This window comes from Capsicum annuum, chromosome 2 (assembly GCF_002878395.1).
Source record: "Capsicum annuum cultivar UCD-10X-F1 chromosome 2, UCD10Xv1.1, whole genome shotgun sequence".
NCBI lineage: Eukaryota > Viridiplantae > Streptophyta > Magnoliopsida > Solanales > Solanaceae > Capsicum > Capsicum annuum.
This window is the reverse complement of record NC_061112.1, coordinates 104,017,822-104,036,205: the sequence shown is the minus strand read 5'-3', so window position 1 is coordinate 104,036,205 and position 18,384 is coordinate 104,017,822. Positions and strand designations below refer to the sequence as shown.

General features: G+C 33.8%; 1 protein-coding gene across 1 annotated transcript; it reads right to left on the bottom strand.

The window, feature by feature from the left end:
* Positions 1 to 14,510: 14,510 nt before the first annotated feature.
* LOC107857928 lies at positions 14,511 to 17,586 on the bottom strand. Its single transcript, XM_016702696.1, has 8 exons — positions 17,536 to 17,586; positions 17,158 to 17,451; positions 16,244 to 16,258; positions 16,063 to 16,089; positions 15,292 to 15,315; positions 14,971 to 15,078; positions 14,719 to 14,869; positions 14,511 to 14,602 (listed from the first exon to the last, which is right to left on the bottom strand). The coding sequence occupies exons 1-8, from the start codon at positions 17,584 to 17,586 to the stop codon at positions 14,511 to 14,513; spliced, it is 762 nt and encodes a 253-aa protein (XP_016558182.1).
* Between the last annotated feature and the right edge of the window lie 798 nt (positions 17,587 to 18,384).

Below are 18,384 nucleotides of genomic sequence, written 5' to 3'. Positions count from 1 at the left end.
TTATGCTTTGTGGGTCATCACTCAGGCCACGCTAGCTAATCGCAGTTCCCTAGCAAAGTGCACAGCTCCAGACCACTTCACTATTTTTTTTTTCAAAATTGACAGGTGGATTTTCATTTTTGGATACACTTTGATTTTTTCAGCTCATTTGTTTTTTTTTAATTTTTACGTCAATATCATCGGCCAGATTCTCTACACGTTCCTTTCTACCCTGTGTTTCTTCTTTAATAAGGTTTGAGTTGATATATGGTCTTCAACACCTCCCTTTTCCCTCACAGGTATTCTCCTACCGCACCTTTATTATATAATTATTACCCCGAGCAACCCAACCATATAAATTTGGGCTAGGACAATAACTATATTGATTTTTATTCTTGGTTGCAGTAGTGTGATGCTTAGGAGTCCTTTCAAAAGTCCATTGAACCCTTAAAATTAGTCCAATCACTTTTGAATCTTTACACTACCACCAAAAACTTGGTCCCTTCTCCTAACTTGACATATAAACATTAGCAAAATCATGATTAAATCATAACATGGTAGCGATACCACCTACTTGGTCCCTCGGCCTTATCAGTTCGAACGTATCAATCTTAACTGTAAAATGCAATATCTTGTTTGAATAATCAATGCCTAATTGAAAAAAATAACATTCACAAAATCAGTGTACTCTATATGTGTTTTCACGATAATATGATTAGTAATACATACCTCCCACATATGAAATGGTTCTATCTACAAGCATCTTATTCCTCTGAATCCATTTTTACTTTAGCCTTTTATGTTGGTCGAGCAAAAGTTAATCCATTTTCACTTCCTTTTCTTTTGGTAGACATCTTTTATCTACAAACAAGAGAAAAACAAATATAACATTACAGTTGATGCTTGTATATTTTAAATAAAAAAGGGTAATACAAAATTCAATAAAGGGGTAACACAACAAACCCATCTGTTACAATAGGTGACCCATCTGTTGCAAAATCTAACCCATCAATTGTAACAGGTGGGTCATCTATTGATGAAACTAACTAAGCCTTGCTACTGGTTTGATTTCTTCCAATAGGTGCACCGTTTGTTGCAACAAAAGGGTATTCCAACAGTTGATAAAAAGTTACAACAGATAGGGAATCTACTGGAAGTTTGCAACATCAATACCACCAACATCAACAACAAAGAAACAAATGAGAAATAACCAACAAGGCTTTTTAAGTTCTCCCATCAGATAATTTTTTTTGCATATTTTAATAAAAATAATGATTCGTTCATTCAAGACTCAAAAGACACTTTTCCTTTAATTTTCTCAATAAATAGGATATGAGTAATGGGTAAATAAATAAAATTAACATATACAAATAACTAATTTAAATAATTAGTGTAAAAATATGATGTTCACAATTTTAATTTTCATCATAGAAAACATGATAAATTTGATGGAACGCGCAAGGAAGAAGTCGAGAAGGTAAAATAATAGTAGAGAGAGTAGATCTAATAGTGAAATATACCTGGATGTCAAAAGCAAAGGGATCAAAACACTAATTTCAGTCGAGAAAATATGTAGATTGGTTGAGATCCAAAAGGATTCTCGGACAAAAAAGGAGAGAAAAAAGAGAACATATAGAAAAAAAAAGAGACGTTTGGTATTACCCTAAAGAGGAGAAAAAAAGAAGAGAGATGAATTATTTAGTATGTGGCAGAAGGTGATTAGATGGGTTTAAATTTTTATTAATAATTTATGATGGGGTGACATTGAACAGACAAGATAAGATAACTCAATGAGGTGATTTTTGAGTATCCAACAAAAATTTTTACCGCCTTAGTATTTTTTTAATTTATTTCGATCAGAAAATTGCTTTATAATTAAAAAAAGATCTTAAAACAGTTAAGTCATATGTTGCAACATATGTCTACATCTATTAAAAAAATTCTAACAGATCAGTCATCTATCGCAATAGATGACAACATCTATTTGTTAATTTCCAATAGATAATTCATATGTTGCAACAGATGTCATTATCCGTTTAATAATTTCCAATAGATAAGTCATCTATTGCAACATATGACATTATGTTTTAGATAATGACCAATAGATATGTCATCTGTTGCAACAGGTTATTCCTATGTTTATTCATATCAAGCCATTATTTTAAATAATATCTAAATTGATTTATCTAGAATTAGGGATGGTTTGATAGAATCAACTACAATTTTAATTGAGTCATTACAATTGCATGTTGTTGGTATTGCGTTCATCCTTACCTGAGTTATCGACTGATCAATTTGAGTTCAAATTACTCATATAAAGTCATTATTTGAAATAATATCTAAATTGATTTAGCTAGAATTAGGAATGGGTTGATAAGGTTAACTATAATTTCAATTAAGTCGTGTCAATTGCATGTTGTTGGTATTGCGTTTATCCTGACTTGAGTCATGACTGATGAATTTGAGTTAAAACAATTCATATCAAGCCATTATTTAAAATTATATCTAAATTGATTTAGTTAAAATTAGGGATGGGTTGATATGGTCAACTATAATTTCAATTGAGTTGTTGTAATTGTATATTGTTAGTATTGTGTTCGTCCTGACCTAAGTCATCAACTGATCAATTTGAGTTGAAACGATTCATATCAAGCCATTATTTGAAATAATATCTAAATTTATTTAGCTATAATTAGGGATGGGTTGATAGGGTCAACTATAATTTCAATCGAGTAGTGTCAATTGCATGTTGTTGGTATTATGTTCGTCCTAACTTGAGTCGTCAACTGATCAATTTGAGTTGAAATGATTCATATCAAGCCATTATTTAAAATAATATCTAAATTGATTTAGCTAGAATTAGGGATGGGTTGATAAGGTCAACTACAATTTTAATTGAGTCATTTAATTACATTTAATTAGTATTGCATTCGTCCTGAACTGAGTCGTCGACTGATCAATTTGAGTTAAAACGATTCATATAAATCTATTATTTAAAATAATATCTAAATTGATTTAGCTAGAATTAGGGATGAGTTGATAGGGTCAACTACAATTTCAATTGAGTCGTGTCAATTGCATTCCATTGGTATTGTGTTCGTCCTGACCTGAGTCGTCGACTGATCAATTTAGTTGAAACAATTCATATCAAGCCATTATTTTAAATAATATATAAATTTATTTAGGTAAAATTAGGGATGAGCTGATAGGATCAACTATAATTTTAATTGAGTCGTGTCAATTGTATTCCATTGGTATTGCATTTGTCCTGATCTGAGTCATCGACTGATCAATTTGAGTTGAAATGATTCATATCAATCCATATTTGAAATAATATCTAAATTAATTAATCTAGAATTAGGGATTGGTTGATAGGGTCAACTACAATTTCAATTGAGTCATTGCAATTACATGTTATTGGTATTGTATTCATCCTAACCTGAGTCGTTGACTGGTCAATTTGAGTTAATATGATTCATATCAAGCCATTATTTGAAATAATATCTAAATTGATTTATCTAGAATTAGGGATGGGCTGATAGGGTCAACTACCATTTTAATTGAATCATTGCAATTGCATGTTATTAGTATTGCATTCATCCTGACCTGAGTCATCGACTGATCAATTTGAGTTGAAATGATTCATATCAAGCAATTATTTGAAATATTATTAAATTCATTAATGTCCAATTGAACTTAAAACAATTTCTTATGATGAAATAATTAAAGTTTATCTCTTTTAAAAAATTAATTAAGATCAATTCAGACCAAATTAACACTTTCAAAACTTGTCATTCTTTTCCAAAATACAAATCAACCCATGCAAATCATCCATTCTTGGAAAAAATATTTCATCATTTCAAATCTCAAGTTCTTGCTTTTTTCTTTTTCTCTCAATAATACAAACAACAACTACTTAACATATTGATAAACCCTTCACAACAAATCAATTTTGTTCTTATTTTCGACACATAGTTGTTATTTTTGTCTTTATTCTTGCTTGTATTCATTATTTTCTCTATCTTTGCAGGTAATAGAGTTCGAGAAGAGTTCTACATTTGTTTTTTTCTAAAAATTAGGGATTTTTAGTTAATGATGAAAAAGAAGACCTTTAATTATATTATCTTTGAGAATGAGTTAACAATTTTGAGTTTTGATGCTAAAAACGTAGGAAGAACTTGAAAAAACTCTAATGTTTAGCATAGTGCTCCATTGATTATCGTGGTATTAATGAATGGTGGTAGTTGTGGTGGTGGTGGTCTTGGTGGTGGTGTTGGTGGTCTTATGTTGTTGTTGGTAGTCTTGGTGTTGGTATTGATAGCATTGGTGGTGGTGATGGTATTAGTGGTATTGGTGGTGGTCTTGGTAGTGGTGTTGGAGGTCTTGGTGATATTGGTGGTGTTGGTGTTAATGGTAATATTGGTATTGGTGGTATTGGTAGTGGTGGTAGTGGTGGTATTAGTGGTGTTGGCTGTCTTGATGGTGTTGTTGGTGTTGGTCTTGGTATTGGTGGTATGGTGGTCTTGGTGTTAGTATTGGTGGCATTGGTGGTGGTGTTGATGTTGGTGTTGGTATTGGTGGTATTGGTGGTGGTCTTGGTGGTGGTGGTGGTAGTGATGTTGGATTGTTGGTGTTGGTAGTGGTATTAGTGGTGTTGATGGTGTTGGTAATCTTAGTAGAGGTGTTGGTGGTGGTCTTTGTAGTCTTAGTGGCAATGGTGGTGGTCTTGGTAATGGTCGTGTAGTGGTGGTTTTGGTGGTGGTGGTGGTATTGGTGGCATTGGTGGTGGTGGTTTTGTTGGTGGTCTTGGTGGTGGTGTTGTGGGTAGTTTTGTTGGTGGTTTTGGTGGTCCATCTATTACAATAGATGAAACATCTTTTGGGAGATATTAACATAGGTCTTCAAACAGATTTCCCATTTGCTACAACAAATGTTTCAGCTGTTCGCATAAAACAAACCAGTAGCAAGACTATTTCAATCTCATCCGTCAGGTTGTTCAACTGTTGTAATAGGTTATGCATCTGTCGTAACAGGTGATTCATCTGTTCCAACTGATGGGTTATCTGGTGGAATATTTTTTGTAATGTGGCGTATAAAAATTTATTGAAATTTGTCTTACCTTTTTTTAAAAATTATGCAGACACCAATTGTAATGTATTTTTTAATTTTTCTATTTTTTTGTAGTTAAAAGATGTCTCTCAAAAGAAAAGAAACTGAAAGTGATCAACTTCTGACTACCTAACAAAAAAGTTTAGGTAGTGTTTGTTGTCTTGATGGTGGTGTTGGTAATGGTCTTGGTATTGGTGGTATTGGTGGTGTTGGTGGTGGTCTTGGTGTTGGTATTGGTGGCCTTGGTGGTGGTGTTGATATTGGTGTTGGTATTGGTAGTGTTGGTGGTGGTCTTGGTGGTGGTGGTGTTGGTAGTGATGTTGGTATTGGTGGTGTTGGTAGTGGTATTAGTGGTGTTGGTGATGTTGGTAATCTTGGTAAAGGTGCTGGTGGTGGTCTTGGTCGCATTAGTGGTGGTCTTGGTAATGGTGGTGTATTGGTGGTTGTCTTGGTGGTGGTGGTATTGGTTGCATTGGTAGTAGTCTTGGTGGTGGTGGTGGTAGTAGTATTGGTGGCATTGGTGGTGGTGGTGGTTTTTTTTGTAGTCTTGGTGGTGGTGTTGTGGATAGTTTTGTTAGTGGTCTTGGTGGTCCATCTATTACAATAGATGAAACATCTTTTGGGAGATATTAACATAGTTCTTCAAACAGATTTCCCATCTGCTGCAACAAATGTTTCAGCTGTTAGCATAAAACTAACCAGTAGCAAGACTGTTTCAATCTCATCCATCAGGTTGTTCAGCTGTTGCAACAGGTTATGCATCTTTCGTAATAGATGATTCATCTATTCCAACTGATGGGTTATCTAGTGAAATATTTTTTGTAATGTGGCATATAAAAATTTATTGAAATTTGTCTTACCTTTTTTTAAAAATTATGCAGACATCAATTGTAATGTATTTTTTAATTTTTCTATTTTTTGTAGTTAAAAGATGTCTGACTACCTAACGAAAAGGGCTAGAGTACAGATGCATACGGAGGAACCCTGAACAATTTTAGTCAGGAAAAAGTGAAGACGAGAAAAGTTATGGAAATGATGTTGAGGGAGGTAGAGAAGGGTATGTAGAGGCTGCCGAGGAAAATAAAAGTGAGGAGGAAGAAAAAGAAGATAAACAAGATGAGGGGGAAGTAGAAAGTGAGAAAGATGATGATGATCAACATGATGATAATGCATCACCAATGGGGAGTGAATTAAGTTTGAAATCCCAGCATGATCTTGTCAAAACTATTAGTATTGAAAGGTTTCAAGTTGAGATGCCGATAGATAACCCTGCAGAACTAACTGGTGATCTTGTATTAAATCTCTATTGGGAAAAACTTTTGATGAATTTAGGAACACTATGAATAAGGAAAAACTAGAGGAATTTTTTAAGAAGAGCTGCTTTGGACACTTTCTTGAGCTGCCTGAGGATAACAACGCCCGTTTCCAAATGACCATGGTATATGATCTTCTCAAGCGCACAATCAAGTATGTGGGGGATGATAAAGATTTAAAGGAAGGAAGGGGGAAGATAGATGAAATCTGGATCAACTACTATAGCATACTGGTTTGTTTTGGCATGAAAGAGTTTGTCATAGTGACAGGCTTGAGATGCGATCATTCTAAAGAACCTCTCATCAAGAAACACCCCGCAAAAAGTCGCGTAGGACAATCAAACCACCACCATCAAATAAAGGCAGGCATTGTCCAAGCGATCACTCACTAAAACCAACAATTTGCAGGGAAAAAATAGATGGGTTGTTGGACATTATTGGACCTGGCTACAAAGCCACGATAGTGTTAGAACATCTCAAGAATAAATCCATACTAAAGAAGTATAAGAAGAAATTGTGCTTAGTTTGGTTTGCCTATTCCGTTATATTGGCAAGAAACGTCAACAAATTCATAGAAGATGATTTGGTGGAGCTTGCTGAGGATTTAAAGAAATTCAACAATTATCCCTGTGGATATGACAGCTACAAGTTGACTGTCAAATATTTATTGACAAAGATATTCCCAAAGATGATCTCCTTATACGGCTTTCCTTGGGCTTTCATGGTAAATTTAATCACTATTTGTTTACGCTTGCATTAGTATATTATTATATTGAATAATTATTATGACCTTTTTTAGTTTGTTCCCTCTTTACATTTTTTAGGGTTGGGCATTTGAAGTCATTCCTCCCCTACAAAAGCAGGTCAAAGATTACTCGGATGAGGTTTCTCATCCAAGGATCCTTAGGTGGTTGGCTACAAAGAGCAATATGAGAATTAATGAGGTTGATCTCTTTAACCCTCTGGATGATGCAGTAAGTCTTCTTTCAAGTAAAATAATTTGACTCAAACAAAGATCTTGAAAAAAAATGATTCATATGTTGCAACAAATTGGTAATATGTTACAATTTATCTTAATAGATTATCTGTCTGGTGCAACAGATTGGTAATCTATTGCAACAGGTGAGTCATTTTTCACAGCAGATTACCCATCTATTGCTTTGGTTATCTGAACCTGACTTAACAGATTACCCATTCAATGCAACTTATGCAACAGATGGGTAATCTAATGTAATAGATGGTTAATCTATTGCCATATATAAATCATCTGTTGCACCATAAAGATCATTTGTTGCATAAATTGTCCGTGTTAACATATTGCCCAACTAACTGCAAATTATTATTGATTTAGATGTATCTACCCTTTCTTTTTGGTTATGCATCCATGAATCGTACTCACTCAACAAGAGTTGGAGATGACTTTTTTAATTACTATAGGTCTTGTTGATACAATAGCAGACCCAATAGTGGATTTAATAAAGAAGAAATTGGTTGGAGCAATAGCCATAAGAAGAGTAGTTAGACAAGGTCAGCCTAATGTTGAGACTCTTCATGACCAACCTACTGCGACAGATCCAGGTGCTGCTTCTAAGGGTATTACTGGTGGAGTTGCTCAGGTTGGTGGCGTCCATGTTGATGCTGATGCTGATGCCAGTCGTGATGATGAGCATGTTGATGCTCAAGAAAAAATAAATATGTTTGAAATCACCCCTTACACTGGTCTTTCTCACCTTTACACCGGTCCCTCTCACCCTTTCAGTGGTCACTCTCACTCCTTTTCACCCTTATATTCTCTTTGCAAATGCAATGAGTGCATGGACAGACATGATAAACTCCTTGAAAGAATAGATGTTATCGCTAAAGCCGTCAAGGAATTAAAATCCAAAAGGAGTGTCATACCATCTAAAAATATGAGAAAGCAATACACTCCTAAAATGGAGGATAAGAATAATAAAAAACAATTAGACATATACTCTCAAATATGAAACCAAAAAATATTGCAACTCCTTCTCCTCCAAAAGCTGTTGAAGTTCAGGAACCGCTGAAGAAGGTGAACATATACGTGAAACTTGACATCAAATAAAAGGCTATTCTGAGAAAGACCATAAATTCCAAGCAACGCGCAAAAACCTTCACCATGAATACCTTTACCCCCAAGACTTCAAGAAGATGACAGATATGGGCCTGTGGAACGTGGACACGGTAAGTTTACTTTTCCTAACCTAGTCTTCTAATCTACTCTATGAAGAAGAAGTTACACAATAGATGTGTTATTTGTCATAACAATTGGGTATTCTTGTGGAACTTACGGTGGTTCTGTTGCAATTGATTGCCTATCTGTTGCATAAGTTGCATTAAATGGGTAATCTGTTAACAGATTCAGAGAACTTTGTGCAACAGATGGACCATCCGTTGCATCTTTCCACTTTGTTTTTCTTTTTTAAAATTACTAACCTATTTAAAAATTATCTCTTATTTTATATCACAGTATGTAGATAAAATTCTCTGCCTCGTGAGGGGCAGGTAATTAGCTTACTCGAAAGGTTATGATGTTGCCAATAGGATAATTGACATCAAATTCTATAATAATTTCAACGATAGGTATGACAAGCTCATTAAGCTAGTGTCAACTCCTAATGGTTTGGGATTTGATTCGTTAGTTTTTTGGTTTGAATGAGAGGAAGATATGATTAATTATGTTAGAGAAAAGAGGCCATATCCACACGACAAGGTTGGACCAAAGCAGAGAGAATTCTTGGTGTCATGAACATAGAGAAAAAATATTTTCTAGCTGTTGAGATACTAGTCGAGGAGGGAATCATGAAGGTTTATGACTGCAACTTGCCTGTCTTCGAGGAGGCAGATGTTTTACCAAGATGCAGCCACTGTTGGCATTATTCCCCAACTTGTTGAGGCAGAGTGGACTGATGAATCATTTGCCAGAAAAAGTGTTGAACATAAGATTTTGATGGTTGAAACAAGGATAATGACCTTCCGAAAAATGAAATTGGTGCCGCATGCGGGTCGTACGCGCTTACACATATCGAATGTTTACTAACCGACACAGAAATATCCAACCCAATGACCTTTCTATGCGACAACACTGTGGCTAGGATGCAAGAAGTCTGCGCTTATGGGGTACTAATTAAATGCTTGGAGCCTGTGTATAAAAAAGAAGATGTAGAAACACAAACACCATGACAATTTTTATTTCCTGACAATCTTTTTTATTTGATGAAAATTAAAATTTTTACAATGCAACAAATTATCTATCTGTTGTAACGATGCATTTCATCGTTATTAAATTATCCATAATAAATTCATGAAAATTCATTCCTCAATACTAACTTGGGTCTAAAATAGCAAATATTTTATTTGTTATGTCACCTCAAATTTTTCAGCGATGATCTTAGCCTTCAGTGTCTAGATAGACTCAAGCTCGATGAATTTAATTATTCGTGAGTTCTAATATCAATACTTTAGTTTTAAATTTCTTTTAGGATGAATTAAGGTCGTACAATATCCCTAACACATAGTTAAGTTTATAACTTTCTTTCCGATATAGTTTCAATATAGGTTTCTATTAGAGCTAACTTCAAACGATCATATCTCCTATAATATAAGGAGTTTGGGTTCCATTACCTACCAAATCAAAGATCTCTGAGTCCTCTTTCCAACACAATAAACCGTTCCTCAATACGAATTTGGAGTAAAAAGTTATGGGTATTTTAGTGAGCACCGGGCTGAAACGGAATTTCACTATAGCAAAAATTTTGATGCTATTTAAATCAGCTTCAGATTTATTTTGGGACTAAAAATCCCAAATCTCATTCCCAAACCCTAGAGAGGTGATTTCCCAAAGCTTAAGGTGAAATTTCTTCGTTGAGGTAAGTTTTTCCATTATTTTCTTCGTCTTTTGATTTTTTAACATCTTAGAATCTTTAAAAAGACCTTTAATGGTGAAATTCTTTTGGAAATACTCATGGTATTTTTAATATGGCTTAGATCCGACTCTAAACTTTAAATTAAAGATTTCTATCATGAATTTCATAAACTAGATTATGAATTTTGATGGTTAGGAACCTTGAATTCTGTAAAGATGAGACCTTTAGCATAAAACCACCATAAATGGAGATGGGTTAAGCTTGAAAGAGCTAATTAATGACTAATTGACATTGAAAAATGATATAGACCTTGAATTAAGGGTAGAATTAGTGGGTTTGAATCCCCAAGATATTTGTTTGAAGAGTAAATATTTAATTACTCTTATAATTGCTTGATTTTTAGATGATTAATTGTTCCAAGGTATGAAAGAAAGGAAAGAGCATCCTTGTTGGAGCTTGCTTCTTCCAAAAGCTTGGTGTCCACGTAGGCTAGGTTTAATGAGTAGAAGATTGTGTTATTTTATATTTACATAATTTAGAATTGATGGGAGAAAGCATGTCTAGGCCTACGGGCATGGAGTTGAGGTGGATAAAGACACGAGTACTTAGCTTTAATCCTAAAAACTATATTATTGATTGATTATGTGATATTTATGATATTATGTATTATGTGCCCAAAAGGAGATTGTTGTAAACGTAGTATATGAACATGATGATTTTTTTAGTAGTTCTAGTGATGAACCGCAATAATATGATGAGGAAAACTATGCTAAGATCGTATATTGATGAGCATAGTAATATCTAAGGGATAGATGACTTGAATTAGTGTGATAATTATAATATGTGGAAAGAGGTAGAGGATAATGAAACGCGTGAATGTGCTAGTTATCGGTGGTGATGTTAGCACCCAAGTTGCGGTATTTAAGAAGATAATGATATTTTTAATAATTAATGAGTAATTAAGGCTCCAATAGTGATTTGTATGCATAAGAATTAAATTGTAATTTATTTTTTGATATTGATAAAAATACTATATCTATTGGATGCCCATGAGAGGCTAAATTGGTGATAATGATGGTTTATTGAATTGTGCCTAAGAATGGCTTGTTTGATAATGATAACTCCTTAAAGTAACGCTATGAATAATTGTTGATTGGTATTCGGACATACTTGAAATTGTTGATGCTTGGATTGTTGATGCGTGTATAAATGATTGTTGAAAATTTACTTGACAGAATTATCTTTTGACTTTAAATGTACTTGTAAACTTGGTACATTATTGTATGCTGTGAGGTTATGTAAGTTTGATATTGATATTACTTGTATATATTGGATCGGGTACCATGCCGGTATTTATATGTATATGTTGGATCGGGTAACACGCCGATACGGATATATATATGTTGGATTGGGTACCACGCTGATACGAATATGTATATGTTAGATAGGGTACCACACCGATATGGATATGCATAAGTTGGATCCGGTACCACGCCGATACGGATATGTATATGTTGGATCAGATATAATGCTGATACGGTATGATAGACGGGGTACCACGCCGGTACGGATATGTATATGTTGGATCGGGTACCACGCTGGTACGGATATGTATATGGTAGATCGGGTACCACGCCGATGCGATACATGAACATAGTTTGTTCTCTACAGGTCATGAATATTAAGGCAAAAATAAGTCCCATAGCATCTATGTACATATTTGTGTTATCTGTGGATGTTTACGGTATGGTTGATGCTCTTGATGGTTATGTGGCTTGTTTTTTAGTACTATTTGATTTGTTATTGCTATATTGTTGATTCATTGGGTATTTGTTGTGTGATATGTATTTAAAAAAGTGAAATTTTGTACTTACTTATATGTTGGTTGACTTTCTTCATTTATACGTGTTTTAATTGTAGCTTACCAGAATGGCTAGTTATCATTCTTTAATATTATAAAAGAACATTTGGTTGTTATCTCGAGAGTTTAGTGTGGGCTGTGTATGATTACGGGTTTGTTCCTATGAATATGAGTAATGAAAAGATAAGTTGAATAAAGAGGAATGTTGATGTATTAGGTTGGATTGTGGTTGATGGTGTGAATTAATGAGGCTAGAGTATGTTAGTAGCGAATATAATATTGATGGAGTTGGAAGAGTAATGGGATGTTGTAACTTATATAGGTAAAGTAATAATATTAGTACAACCTTAGTTGAATAATATTCCATTCAGGATGTCATGATTTATTTTCCTCAATTCTATGTTATGATTATATGGGCTAATATGGTCGGCCGATGATGCCTACCAATACGTGTGGTTGTACTGACCCTACTCTTCTACATTCCTTCTTGGAGTGTAGACTGAATGCAACTTAATTCAGTTACTAGATGGATGACGATATTCAGCACTAACTTCTGCACTTTCATCCTGGCAGATGTTAGGGTCTTTGTATTATTATTTTATCATCAATTTATGCTGTAGTGGATAGCTTTTGTATATGTCTGGCCAAGTCTTGGGATAGTGAAGGACAATTGTAAGAATGTTTTTAAAAAAGTTTACTTATTAATATTTAGTCTATGTTATTATATTTAATCCAGTATTTTCTTAAAAACAAAAGTCTTTCGCATATTTTTAGTTGGGTAGTAAGGGTTCTCCTAGCTACTTAGAATAGCGTAGGTGCCCACACGGCCTAGTAGTTTGGATCGTGACATCAGTTGTAATAGATAGTCTATATGTTTTGACAGATAGTTTATCTGTTGCAATAGGTTGGTCAGCTATTGCGTTATGCATATATTTATATCTAAGTCTATCTGTTGCAACAGATAGGTCATCTATTGGACCAAGTCAAAACAGTAGGAAGACTTGTTTGATAATTTCCAACAGATGACCTATATATTGCAACATATGTCTAAATCTGTTTGATAATTTTCAATAGATATGTCGTCTGTTGCAACAGATACATTATCTATTGCAATATTTGAATCTAGTATTCAATTTCAATTAATAAGTTCAAATCTAAGGATAACATAGACAAAATAAAATAAATCAAAGCCTTAAAAAATTACATGAAATAAATCAACAAATAAATGAAATGTAAAAAAAATTAGTATGGGTACAGATGATCTACTCAACAAATAAATCAACAATTTAAGTTTTGGTGCCAAAAATTTCAAAGGAGAGGTTATTACTTTGACAATAAAGATCTTCTCAATAAGGACAGGTTGTTCTTCATCCGGTGCTATGAAATTTGATTTTGGTCGTCGTGGATCTTTAATGTCGCTTGCGTATAATTTCTGAGCTTTCGCTTCTCCGTTTTTCCATAAAAGTGTAGCATATCTTATACGGAGTAATTCAACATCAAGTCCATTATTTGATACTTGTAATTCATCACTCAAATACTCAGCATAAGAGGCAACAAAAAGATCGCAATTCCTGCATTTGTAAAAATCAGATAATCCATATCTTGCAATTATTGTAATCGTTGCAAAATTTATGAATTAAACAAAATCATGATACTTATAGGCGACCAATGTGTACACTACAAAAAAAAACAGCATTTAGCGACACGACATATTCGTCACTATCATATGAAAATCCATCGCTAAATAGAAATAGTGACGGAATAGCAACGGAAAATGTTCTGTCGCTATATTGCTCGTTGCTAACCTCATAGCGACAAAAATTTTAATTCCGTCACAAAATTTGTGACCAATTAGTGACGAAATAGTTTGGTTGTTGATATTACTGACGTACATTTCCGTTGCTATTTGCTATTCCCAAAATTCATTTTGGTCGTGGCTTAATTTACGATAGAATATTTTGTCGTTGATCCGTTGCAACATAATTTGGTCGACTGAGTAGCCGTATTTAGCAACCAAATTTATCCATTGCTAAAGTTTTTTAGTAGCTACGACTGATGTTAGTCACTAATTTTTTGTCGCTAATTGCAGTCGTTTTTAGCAACTAAATTAATTCGTCTCTAAAGTTTTTCAGTAGCAACGAGAAAAGCTAGTCACTAATTTTTTGTCGCTAATAATTTTATAAGAAAATAGTTGAAACACATAAATTATAAAATGATTAAATATCCAACATTCAAATAGATAGAAAAATTCACAACAATTGTGTCCAACACCCACAATTTCAAGTATTTTGTCAAACATAAACTAATGTCAAAATAGTCTATCAAAAATTAGTGCAACGATCATGGACTACGAATAATATGAAGCTACGAATTACCGTCGTCATCATCATCATTAGTAGGAGGAGGATCAAGCACGGCCCCTTCTTGTACCCTAATACCACCAACATACTCAATAACTATTGAAAGAAAATGAGTATTAAGGGCCGGAATAAATTGCTTCACAAATTTCTCCATATTATTGTCGGTATAGAAATCGAAGGTGGTACTAATGATGTGGAAGCATTGCAGGTACAAAGTTTTTTCCCAAAGTAACTGGCAGCTTCAGATCCAAGACCAAATAGTCTTTTCTTCTTTGCTCCTCCCGCAGCTTTATAATATATCTCCAATTGGTCAATTTCAGATTCACAATGTACTTTTTCCCGTACAATTTCTTCATACCTTTCCTGTAATAAGTGAAGTTATTAAAATAAACTCAAGTTCATGTCAACACAAAAGAAAAATAAGAGATGAGTATCATATAGGTAGATGTAAGCTATGGACTTACATGTAGAAGTCGGGAACGCTCACCAACAAAAGATTTTCCATCATGATTATGTATATGGACGTGCAAATGTAACTCACTTAGAGTTGGATCTCGACCTATTTTAAGAGCCTATACAGAATTTTCAGGTATTTAGAATGAGACCAACGTACATTAGCAGTAAACCAAAGAGAATCATGACACACCACCAAGTTTCTTTTCCCTATTCTAAGCAAAAAAATATCACCAAACATCTTGGCATAGCAGCAAAACAAAGAGAAAAAACAAGAGAAACTAGCAGGAAATATAACTGCAAAACAAAGTGGCATAGCAACAGCTGCTTACAGGAAAAATAGCAGCAGCTGCTTGCTGAAAAAATAGCATAAAACTAGCAGCAGCTACAATAATAGAAAACATTCAGCAGCAACAACAATTTCCAACAACAATTATAGTAACAAATAAGATATGCACTACAACAATGTCTTAATAATAGGTTAACACCTCTGATGATTGAGACAGATTCCCTTACTGTCAGTAAAATTATTCATGGCGTTTGGGAGGTGAAATGGACCATTGCGATGGAGATAAAGAAAATAAAGATGTTAATAGCTTATAACTTGGTCGAAGTGGCTCATACCTACAGAGAAGGAAACTTGTTGGCAGATTTTTTAGCTAACCATATTCATTGTTTTGTAGGTACACAGCTACTAACTTTCCATTCCTTTCAGGCACTACCAAAGGCAGGAGAGGACATTTCTCATAATGGATTAAAACAACATTCCAAACATCATAGTAAAGAAATTACAGAATCAAAATTTCAACTTCAGACATGCAACATAATACAACACCTTTCAATAAAGATGATAAGAGGGATATTGCAATAAGGAATGATAGAGTCTCAACTATATTATTCATTCTTTGGAGTTTCTGTATGACAAGGGAAAGGAATAAAGAAATAGGAACATCAAATTTGGAATCTGAACAACACAAGTAAAGATTTAATTTCTTGTATGCTTGACGCTGAAATACTCACAGTTCTCGTTTGAGAATGTATATGGATTGGTTATTTTCTACAATTAATCTATGTGTGTCTATTTTAGCCCCCCTAAAAAAAACTAGCATAGCTGTCATTGCAGCTACTTGCTGGAAACATAGCAGAAAATTAGCAGCAGCCCAATAACAGAAAATATTCAGCAGCAACAAAAATTTCCAGAAACAATTATTGAAACAAATCAGAATCAACACAAACAAGCTACTTATTCTTATGGTTCTATTTAAAAATCAAAGCTTAACTAACCTTAGCTCCTTTAGCCTTCAAAAAGAAAAACAAACATAGCTATCAACAATACTCGACAAGTGGTAAAGACCAACAAGAAGACAACCATGTAACTCTTGACGTAAGAAAACTCTTGCTCTTATTATAAATCATTTGACATGGAATTCAACAATTCAAGGGTTATCATTAAAAAGAGCATGAGTAGTAAACTTGATTATCTAGACAAATACCAAATAGTCCAAAGATTTGTTTATTTTTTAGAATGGTAAGGATGACTGCCCAAAGATTTTTCTTTCGGTAATATCTTAAAGCATACAACATGAATTCAATAAATTTGTATCTTGTGAGAACTAAATACACATATAGATCATATTAACAGCCAAAAGGGCATAGCAACAGCCCAAACAAAGTAGCATCACAACCAGCTACTTGCTATGCATTTAGACACAATCGGAGCTACTACAATAGCGAAGAAATGACTGAAAAATAATCAACTATTTCAAGGTGCGTAGCAGCAGACCAGAGCATCACAAATAGGACCAAAATAAAGAGGAAAAACTAGCATATCAACACCTAAAACAACATGGCAGCAGCCCAAACAAGGCAGCACCATGACCAGCTGCTTGCTACGTACTTTAGACATAACCATAGCTACTAAAATGATGAAGTAACGACTGAAAACTAATCAGCTATTTCAAGGTACGTAGTAGCAGACCAGAGCATCACATATAGTGCCAAAATAAAGAGGAAAACTAGTATGTCAATAGCCAAAAGATCATAGTATCAACCCAAACAAAGTATCACCACACGACCAGCTGCTTGCTACGCACTTTAGATACAATCATAGCTACTAAAACAGAGAAGAAATGACTGAAAACTAATCAACTATTTCAAGATACGTAGCAGCAGACAATTTTCTTGAAATATATACTTACAAGTTTTTTTTGGTGCTCTCCAGCTGTGATAGAGCCACCTGTGTGTGTCCCAGCAGCTACTTCCTGTCCACCACAATGATTATTTGAATTTATCTCGGATTTCTTAACACAGTCATCACTTTGCCAAAGTTCCATCCACTTTTCCCACACATGGTCATTTACAAATTCCGGTTGAACTGTAGCTCTATTCTTCTTTATATTGGAAATGAAATTCTTGTAGCATAATGAAGCCTTCTTCATCCATTGTTGCTTCACCACAACTTCACTAACGAAAGCATCCCAATAGAAATTCTTCTGAAATTCAGTTTAAAGTAATATAATTAAGTGTTAGCTGCAAACTCAAACAATTTCTATTGATTGTGATCTTAAAAAACATACCTTGAATTTTCCAAAATAACCATATTTGAATTTAACAGTTTCAACATCCATGAATTTATAGTTCTGACATTTTGTACATGGATATCTAACTTTGTCACCACTCATACGATTTGGTTGAGAACATGCAAATTGAATAAATTCACCCACCCCGATTACAAATCTAGAGTATAAACCCCCTTGACCATCTAACCTCTCATATGTCCAACTACGCTCTAGATTATTCATCTTCCTATTAAGGTTGAAATAAAAAAAATATAATCAGTTCTAATTAACCAGCTTAATAAAAAACACGACAATTAGTCTTAATTAATAATTAACCTTGTTGAAAATCTTAATTAGTGATAATGTATGATCAGGCTCTATATAAAGAACTAGTTAGCAAGGAAAGCATAATTAAGTTGATCAATTGATACTTAAATAGTTTCACTAAATTATTCAAAGTAAAGTAGAAAAAAAACTAGTTTACCTTAAAAATAAGATAAAAGTGATACATACTTCTATTTTAACAATAAATTTATTGCTACATGCTTAATATCAAAAATAAGTTACAAACATAATCGAGAAGCCAACAAGCTTAGCAAGAAAAATAAAAAAGTTGAAACAAAGTTTAAAAACACACTTGATTGAATACAATACTCCACTTAGTTTACCACCAATCTACAACTTCACTGCACCAATTCCAGCAAAAAGACACCTAAATGATAAGTGACTCAAATAAGTATTTCAACTTGAACATTAAAGTTCTTAGGCATAAGGTCTTTCTTAGATTTGTTTCATTCTCCAAATTTTCTATTGATCAAGACCCCTTGAGTTTTGAAGGTACATTTTCTCAAAGTGTAGGAGCAGCAT